Source organism: Aotus nancymaae, unplaced genomic scaffold (assembly GCF_030222135.1).
Source record: "Aotus nancymaae isolate 86718 unplaced genomic scaffold, 86718_ANA_hifiasm-v0.15.2.pri h1tg000092l, whole genome shotgun sequence".
Classification (NCBI taxonomy): Eukaryota; Metazoa; Chordata; class Mammalia; order Primates; family Aotidae; genus Aotus; species Aotus nancymaae.
This window is the reverse complement of record NW_026988507.1, coordinates 2,291,227-2,300,845: the sequence shown is the minus strand read 5'-3', so window position 1 is coordinate 2,300,845 and position 9,619 is coordinate 2,291,227. Positions and strand designations below refer to the sequence as shown.

General features: G+C 40.5%; 1 protein-coding gene across 5 annotated transcripts in view; it reads right to left on the bottom strand.

Annotated features, from left to right (window-relative positions):
- Positions 1-406: 406 nt before the first annotated feature.
- SENP1 (SUMO specific peptidase 1) overlaps positions 407-9,619 on the bottom strand; it is a 69,840-nt gene continuing 60,627 nt past the window's right edge. For all 5 annotated transcript variants that reach the window (XM_064369801.1, XM_012459134.2, XM_064369800.1 and 2 more), the window contains 5 exons: positions 9,155-9,358; positions 8,225-8,304; positions 7,189-7,273; positions 6,571-6,666; positions 407-5,574 (listed from right to left, as the gene is read on the bottom strand). In XM_064369801.1, the coding sequence (XP_064225871.1) occupies positions 5,512-5,574; positions 6,571-6,666; positions 7,189-7,273; positions 8,225-8,304; positions 9,155-9,358 (528 nt within the window). In that variant the 3' untranslated portion in view covers positions 407-5,511. The remainder of the gene's footprint in view (positions 5,575-6,570; positions 6,667-7,188; positions 7,274-8,224; positions 8,305-9,154; positions 9,359-9,619) is intronic.

The window sequence follows — 9,619 nt, the reverse complement described above, 5'->3', positions numbered from 1 at the left end:
GCGGTGCAGGAGAGGAGCAAGAACACAAGGCCACAGTTAGCAGGGTGGGTTGGAAGTCCGGACTGGTGTGTTTGGCCTCAGAGGAAGGTTCTCTGGCAGCCTCCACAGACAGATTTGGTTTTTAAAAGTGCCAAAGAGCCATGAATTTGCATGTTATTTGCGTTCCAGGCTTCACTTCCAGGTATATGGGAAGAAATAAATGAATGAACTGTATTCAGACTCCTGGGTAAGGGGTGGACTCAGAAATCCAGACCACACCGAGGATCCAATCACTAGTCCAGCTTGATCAGGAGACACAGACACAGACAGAGACAGAGCAAACAGTCACAGAGACAGGAAGACAGTGTTAGAGAGACAAACACCATCAAATCCTTTTTACCAGGGAGTTTCCAGTCAAAGCAAGAAAGCAAGATCCACAGTTTATTTTAAATAAGTCAACTTTTTAAAAAATTAGGAAGAATCACATATTAATAGGCAGAAAAAGGCAACATCATCCCTGACTTATCTCCACCTTTGCCCCTCCATCCTCTACTTCTAGCTCTATATGGAACCACATGCCTATGAGTCTGCCTTCTTGGTAAGGTGTATTGCTTGGTGTTTGCTTAGCCTCCCCAAATTAGTTAACTATAAAGTCTACAGACTCTAATAGAGACTCTAAGATTCTGAGGACAAGGTCAGCAGGCTATAAAACCCTGAGGACAAGGTGGCTTTTATTTCCACAGTGAACCATCTTTTCACTCTACCCTTCAGGGTCCCCAAACCCAGTGCTTAAACACATGCTTGTAAAACACCTAGCCTAAGGGGCTTCCTAGAAGTAAGACACCCAGAGTCTCAATCTATGAAGGATGCACAATATCACGAGAAATAAAAAGGATGGAGAAAACTGTATTTAACAGAAAGCTGTGTAGTTAGGGAAAAATACTTCCACAAGGCCCTTGGGATAGAGAGTGAGAACCACCACCCACCCCAAAGAGCATGCTAAATGCTGAGGAAAGTATTTTTGTTAAGGGCAGAGTGGGGCAATAAGTTTGAGGCCAGAGACGAATGATTTGGGAGCACAAAGGAGGTTTCAGGCTGCCATGGGCAGTCCTCCTTCTTCCACAATATTTTTTTCTTTTTAAATTTTTTTTGTGTTGCCCAGGCTGGTCTCAAACTCTTGGGCTCAAGTGATCCTCCTGCCTCAGCCTCCCAATGTACTGGGATTACAAGTGTGAGTCACTGTGCCTGGACCACAACGTTGTCTTTTGAAATAAATGTTGAATAGTTACCTCTACCTCATCACTGGTAGGCCAGAAAGAAACAGCTTTTATTCTTGGTTTGAAAAAAAGCACCATATCATTCACCTGCCCTTGGTGGCTACACGTCTCAGTCCATTCCTGACACAAAATGTGAATTACAATACAATATCATGTGGACTTATATTATTTTCTGATTCTAAGGGCTGTAGATGTCCAGATGAGGGATTTTAAGATCATGTGATCAGGGAAACCATCAAAGAGATGGGATTTGCATACAATTACTCAGTAGGTATTTATAGAAGGAATAAAAGTAAATTCAATGAGGGGTCTCCAGTGGACTGGACTCTGGGCTTCTTGAGTACCACTCTCCCACTCTTTCCTTTCCTAGTGCTTGTGTTCTGCAAAGAGTAAGGCAATCTCCAGAAGTAAAGGAATTGATGACTACTACTTAGATTAGAATGGAGAAAAGTCTGCAGCTAAGGTCTTATCTTAACTCTAAAACCAAGCCAGTTTTAAGCCAGTGGCCTTAAACATTTAACTTATTGAATCTCTGCCTTGATTCTCTTCCCAGCAGCATTATGGCCCTTAATACTATTTCAGAATCTTAGAGTTTGGTAAGACCCCTGGACACCTGGTCCAACCACTCACATAATTGGAATTATCCCTACCATCTCCCTGATAGGCCAAAGAGACAGCCCACAACATTTTAAGGTCCCTCCCCAGCTCAAAGCCTCCTAGCCACTCTTTTCTCTCTCAGAAAGGATATATGTATAAGGCCTGTATTTTAATGGGTGACCAGTATGACCCTCTGTCCCATGTTTCCTTCCCCACCTCCGAAGCTGGGAATGGCAGTGTGCGTTCTTAGAAGACAGATGTTAGGAGTCAGCAAAACAAGGCCCTAGACTATAATAAAGCATGCTGGTATGAGCCTTGTCCCTTCACATATTTTTGGAATTCCAAGCTGTGGATGCATTGCTCCTGGGCAGGGAAATAGGTAACCTTCCGAGGAGTTCAGCACATGGCCTGTTTGAGTCAATGATAGGGCCCAATAGCCTAACACCTCTTTTTCTGACTCTCTTGGGTATGTCAACTCCCAGGGTGAAAGCATCATATTCCACCTCATGTTGGTCCATCCAAATGGACCAAACAAAAAGACAAACCCCAGATGTCAGTCCTCTCTCTTACTCCGGCAAGACATATTTAAGAGCTGGAGGGATGGCACAGGACCAGAAGTTGAAACATTAAAAACATTGGGACTCTTAAATGAACTCTTCCCCCTTTACCCACTAGAGCCTCTTAAGGGCCGTGTAAAACCAGGCGGGTAATGCACAGGCTAGGGGAGGGGGTTGGTGACCAGGTTATCTCTGTTTCTACCTCAGGATCACTAAAACTTGGGGCTAACATTGCTGGGGGCAGTGGGGAGATGCTGGCATGATTATGGCAGGTAAAGAATAGAGAAATTGATTACACATGGAAGTACGAAGTATCTCATATAGAGGAGTCAATTGACATAAATTCCCCAGGCTGGATGAGGGGAAAGTACTCTTACATTCAACCCTAAATATGCCTCCTGGGAACAATGGTGGGACCCAGGTGACAAATGGGATATAACTAGCCTCTGTGCCTCAGACCATGTGTTTCTCAAATGGGTAAGAAAGGTCTATCTGATATTCTCTGTTCAGGGTCCCAGAGTGATTCTTGGGACTGTGGTTTCTGTTGAGGTCTCTATAGCTAGCATCTAGCGCTTATCATCCCTCAAATATTTGTTTTTTAGGGAAGGCAGGTGAATATGAGCACTGAACACAGAAGAAAGGGGAAGACAGGAAAAAGAAAATAGGCTTATTTAGTTTAAAGCAAATTACATAAGATTTAGTAACATGCCTTTGGGCCACAAGATGCAGAAAAAACTTTTTTCCCTTGGTCATCAAAGCCCACCCCTAAACAAAGGGGAAAGTATCCAGATACCACTCCTGCTCTTGTTGGCTAGCTCAGGAAAGAATGGTCCACTATAAGTCTGTATTTGGTTCCCTTTGAGCCACCTGGGCCACAACCTGTCTCAGCTTAGCCCACTCACACCAGGTCTAGGGTGGTAGGACAGTCTCAGGATCACTAACTTCTACCTTGTGCAAAACTGTATTAGTCAGAAAGGGGGCCCAAATTCAGACAGGCTCAACAATTCCTTATATATTTTCCAAAGTGCTTTTGTTGCATGTTTCATTTTCTGCTATACATGGCAATAAATATTTGTTGCTTTGGTCTGTACAAAAAGTCTGTGAGGAAGGTAAGACAGATGTTATCTAAATGGACAAACAATAAATACAGAGAACAATCTTGTTCTGAGTCCCTCAGACAACAGTGAAAGAATCTGAAAAAGGTCTTTTGATTCATAGTCCAAATCTATACCATATTGCCACCTTTCAAGTTGTTGCTTACATACAGTAAATACCAAGAACCAGACAATATTCCAGAAGTCCTGCAATGAGCCTGCATGCCACAGCTTTCTAAAAGAGCATGTGAAGGTTCCCAGCAACCCATATAGAGAAAGCTATTTATTTCCTACAGAAACTCAAAGAAAAAGAAAGAAAGAAAAAGAGAAAGAGAAACAGAAAGGGAAAGAGAAAGAGAGAGAGAGAGAGAAAACAAACACACAAAAGGTGGTCTTTCCCCAAAATGCAGGCAGTTGAAGGTAGGACATCTAGTTGCTGGAGTGGAAACAGTAACATTCAGTTAACAATGGACTATTTAAAAAAAAATAGTTTTCTTTTCAAATTGTAACTTGTGGTAAAACATAGAAAAATGTACTAAACGAGCTTGTATAAAACAGTAAAATTTTTCAAATAAGCCCAGGAAAAAGCACAATGCTGGAAAGAATGGGGTACAAGGGGAGGGGAGAAAAGATTTCATACAAAACTACCTATTACAATACAGAAAAAAGTATAAAATGTTCCTACTTTGGAACTTAAGTACAAAATGACACTGGCATTGGATCACTTCACTATCTAAGCCTGAGGAGCTCTCAGAGGGTGGGGAGAGATGCTAGGAAAGAACAAAAGGAATCGAAGTCTTTAAATCTCAAGTTGATCAGTCCAAACTCCACCCGTTTTTTTTAGCTGAAAATATCACCTCCCTCTGTAACCTCTACCCATATGGCAAAGTTCATCCAGGCCTCAAAATATTCCATTAGGTAGTCCACAAACACCCTACACATAGGGGTTGGGATCTATGTGTGCTGCAATTTGGAAAATGGAAATAAATCTACAGGCTAAATGGTGAACACATTCAGTCTTTTAAAAAAAAAAAGCGTATCCCTGTGAAATTTTATACATATATATATGTGTGTGTATATATATATATGTATATATATGAAATTCTCTGTGGTTAGAAACATATTTAAACTAACTAGCCACAGACCAAACTAGACCTGCATTCATCCAACGCTGGAATTTTATGCTAAAGACTAAGGTCCTTCTTCTTGGTCAGAAGTAGGCAACAGTAAAAGTGGTGCTTTGTTGTGCCACTGAAACCGCTTCCTGGGTGGGTCTTCCCCATATCATGTGTTGGTAGCACATGCAAACCCCTGCTTTTAAGGAAAGGACTGCTTGGAACTTTGGGACCTGTCCAGAGCTCATGTGCTGTGCCTCTGGATAGGATGAAGCTACAGATGATAAAACAGCTATGTATAAAAGCAGATGGATTTTGTGTAGGGACATATAAATAGGAAAGGTCCTGGAGGAGCGGACTTATGCATGTACCCCAAAGTCCAGTTTACAGTCACATTCCAGACTATACATCTTGAAAACTGTGTGTCTGTGTGTGTGTGTGTATGTGTGTATGTCCATGTATATGCTGGTGGTTTTTATCCCTATCTTTTGCCCATGTCCTTTCCTACCTCTTAGTAAGGCCTAACAACAAGAGTTTGTATGAAACCAAGATTCTTTCCAAGCTTTTCTCAGTCCCATAACTAGGGACTGAGTGAGGCTGGAGCCCTTTGAAAACAAGATGGCAGAACTGAAGAAGTGAAAAGCAGTCTCTCTCTTCAGCTTAGGGATGTCCCTCACCCCTTTCACAGCACCGAAGTTTCTTTGCAAAAATAGTATCTGAGATACAAAAGGAAAGGCAGATGTGCTTGTGAATGCATCTCGCCAGGGCCTGGTCCAGGATCAAGGGTGTTACAAGAACAGAGGGCTGGGAGCAGCTGTTTCCAAGGTCTCTGGCTGTAGACAACAAAGAGCTGGTCCCCCACATGGTCAAGGTCTGCTAACTGAGACAGTCTTCACAAGAGTTTTCGGTGGAGGATCTCCCAGACCATGCGCTTCCGGAAGTATGGCATGTGTTGCTGTAGGGACACAGAGACACCCTTAATTATCATTGCTTTTGTTTAGACCTAATACTCTTTTCCCCATACTTCTTTCTTTCTCAAGGTTTTCAATAAGCAGTCTCAGTTGTGTTTATGGTCTTTCAAATTATTCATTCTTGGTTACGTATGTTTTTTTTCTTTCCATTGCTTTTTCTACTGTAATTTCTATTGCTATTTTCCATTGCTATAGCCTTAGAAGTTACACTGGCCATTTCCAGGAGTCCCCAGGGTATGCCCAAATGTCTCTAAAAATTTTGAGAATGGTGTCTAATAAGTCCTCTATGTTGAACATTTAAAAGGATATGTGCCTAGGTGTAAAAATAAAAAATTCACTTTTTAGGAGAAGAATTTAGGAAACTGCAAGAGTCAGCTCAGGCTGGTCTAGACAAAGGGCTACGGTAGAAAAATCTGATAAAACCAATGAATCAAACAGAAGTAGAAGACTTAAGTGGAGAACATATCAGAATAAACCTTCATTTCTAGTCTCAATCCACTTTGGTCTCTGAGGGACCATGTGGACAGAAATGACCAATCACTTATTACTAAGAGAAGACTGACAAACTTCATCAAGTGAGGGGTCAGGGAAGGGGGCAGCATAACAAATTACATTAGGAGATTGAGTTGTGGCCTATTCCCAAACCTGACTACTAACTAAATGCAAGGAAACTAAAGAAACTTGCTCTGGTCCCAGTTTTTTCTAGAAGTAGATAGAGAAGACAGGCAGAGAAGGTTCTGCTCTTGACCAGTAATCTTTTACTACAATAAGTGAGGTGAGGAATCCCAGGACATGGCCTATCACTAACTTTCTTTCATGATGTGGCTCAGGCAGTAACCATCAGTGTTATGAATCATAGGTGAAAGCATGGTAAAGGTAAGGGCAGAGGCCCCTAAAGAGAACAACTGGAGAGAGAAACATCTACACGGCATCTTGGAGACAAGGTAATCCTAGAGCTCCCTACTGAAGGCTCAGATCACCTGTGTGAAGTTGATTGGTCTGTCTTTGGTAATACAGTCAGCATATTTGCAGGCAAACATCCCACAGTCACTTCCATTCATCTGCTGTGGAATTTCCTGGAAGACCAACAACAACAAAATGATATCTTTCCAAGTTTCTTTCCTTCTTAGATTAAAAATAAGAACCAAAGGATATCATTTGTACAGGTTTCTCTAAGTTATAAACAGATGACCCTGGCCCTCCAGTCACGATAACAGAGGCTCAAAGAAACAAAATATAACATTCTAGTCAGGTCTGTGTACTTTGTATTAATCACACAGGAGAATATCTCAGACTTCCAAGGCATCTAAGGGTATAAGAACTACTCCCTCCCCAAGAGGCCAAATAATCACAAACATTCCCCATAGGAGTGAAAAGCTTAGTAAAATATCTGGGCATTTAGAAAACTTAGTTCTACGTAAGAAACACACCACCAGTTTTTCTACGGATAGCTTAATCTGTCCTCCCCGAGAAACCAACCAACCAAGCTGAAGTCAAGCTAGACACTAAGACAGGTGATCCGGGAATTAAGCAGTAAAATCCTATCCTCCCCAAATACCCTACTCTTAGGATTTCTATTTCATAAAGATGAAAGGTACCTGGCTTTTCTTGCTGAATAGCTGCCAGCCATTGGTGTCAAACTCTTTCCTTTTCTTGTCAATGCTTTCTTGCTTCAGGTATTGCCTAAAGGTATCAGGAGAGAATGAGATAAGCAGTGGACAACACTGATGACAGCTGCTACCCTAAGAATGGGGCTGACAATCCCTAGGAACAAATCTGTTTCATCTGCTCCTCTGAGGAAAAGAGTATATAATGCTGGGCAGGGAATCCCTGGACTGCTAAGTTTTCTCCAGAGCTGAGCTTGCCTCTTATAATGTCCACTCTGTCAACTCAAAAGGAACATGACCTCTGCCTCTAATAGTCAAGCTCCTTCTACCTACCATTCCTTCTGAGGAAAAATTTTTTTTTATTCTTTTCCTTGGTTTATATGGTCCTTTAGAACTCAATCTAATGGATGAAAAATGTGTTTCTGGTACTATCGAGTGTTTATTTACTATTGCTAGGCTTGATTCTCCTATGTAAAAATTAAATCCAAATCAACAATGTACTGAGTGCACACCTTCGATAGAGCACTCTTTTTAAGTGCAAACTGTTCACCATCGTGGAATCTACTTCCTCCTGGCCATCAGAGTGGTACGGTAAGGAACAGGTGTTTTGGAAAATGAAACAGGTGGGGCATAAAGAGATTTGCATTCTGGTTTCCACCTGAGCCACTAACTAATAGGACCTGGGCAAATCAAAGGCACCTCTGTGGGCCTTAGTCTCTTCATCTGAAAAATTAAGAGGTTGGATTAAATGATTTCTAAGTAGCATCTGTATCTTTATATCTAGTCTATATTTTAGTGCATTAGGACAGTAATTGCTCCCATTAGGAGTAATACTATCCTAATAATACTGGTATTATTATATCATTTTTAAACTATACTTACTTAGATATAAAATATGCATTTTTACTTAATATAAAGATTTTATTAATCACTCCATTGAAGGTATCAAACAACTGAATTCAATTACCGGGAAAAACACCACATATACACCAATACCAAACTCTTCTGTCCTCAACTCCCTACTTACAAGAGGATTCTGCAGGCTTCATTGTTTATCCCACCCATAGAGTCGTAATAGGTAATATTCTTCTTTCTAAAGTCCACAACCTGAGAATAAGAAAAAAAATTTGTATGTTTATGAAGTGAAGAAAATTGGTTTCTCAGCTTTTCCTTTCCCTGGCCTTTGGAACCTTTGCCAAACTTCCTACAAAATCATGACAAGTTTGACTGATACTTTGCATTATATTATGCTTAATCTGCAGAAAAAAAAATGAGGGGTTATTTACATAAAACTATGATGGCACTGATCAACGGGTGGCCTCATTATTACTGTGAAGCCTTTTTCTAATGTTCGTTCTCTCCCTCTGCAAGGTGGGCAACAGTGAAGAAATAATACGCTCTTCAGGGAACATAAGCCGAGTATTTCAAGATCATTTCCACGCAGTTTCAGAAAGCTGGTGAAAAGATTCTGGGTTTTATTTCTTTATTGAGAATTTCCTTTTGGCTTTATGCTTTTCGAATATAATCGAAAACAGACTGTGAAATAACTTTTATAGTTTCATTAACACATTAAGATAATGCTCGCAGAGTCATAAAAATATTAAATTACCAAGTATGCAAGGCAAGTCACAATTAGGCTGAAAATAACAGTCACAGAATCTGAGTGGCAGCATCATTAATAAGTCACTTTTTTCCCCATGCCTTCCTTTAAGGATGCTTAAACAACCTATAACTCTCTTTTAAATATTTCCAGAAAAGGAAATTCCACAGCTTTCTTCAAAATCTATATTCTAATCTTGATAGGAAGTTCATTGATCTATCTGATTTTAGTCAACCTACTACTAAACAATCTTTCTGTCAATAATCAAGGGAACAAGTAGAACTACTACTCACTACCCTCTGTGTGTTCTATAGTTATATAGCTTTCAAATTTTATCAAAAATGAAAGGGTACTCACAGCTAGACACCAGTGCACTCCCAGGTGAATGGGCACCAAAAGAATGTCAACAGAAAATACATCTACTTTCTTTGTCCAACGTTTCACTGCCTGATAACCAGCCGTTTTTAATTTAGTGAAGAAAAAGGTATTAAATGCATGCACACTTGGCAAGCCTTTCTCTTTACTTCGCTCCATCAGCATATTCATGTAGAAATTGATGATCTGTGGGAAGAAAATATACCTATTAGAATATACACTAAAGCCTTTCAAAATAGTTGCAGTTGCTGTATTGAATAGCACACGTAATTGTTTCCTAATCAACTAAATTAAGTCTTCAGTATCCAACAGACTCATTTCTCGAAATCAAATTCTGACTAGAAGGAGGAAGGCTGAAATGCTATAAACGGTGAAAAGAGAAAAAGTTGACATATATATTATGGGGTTGGGGGTACAAATGGGCAGATGCTGGCGCAGCTTGTAAAA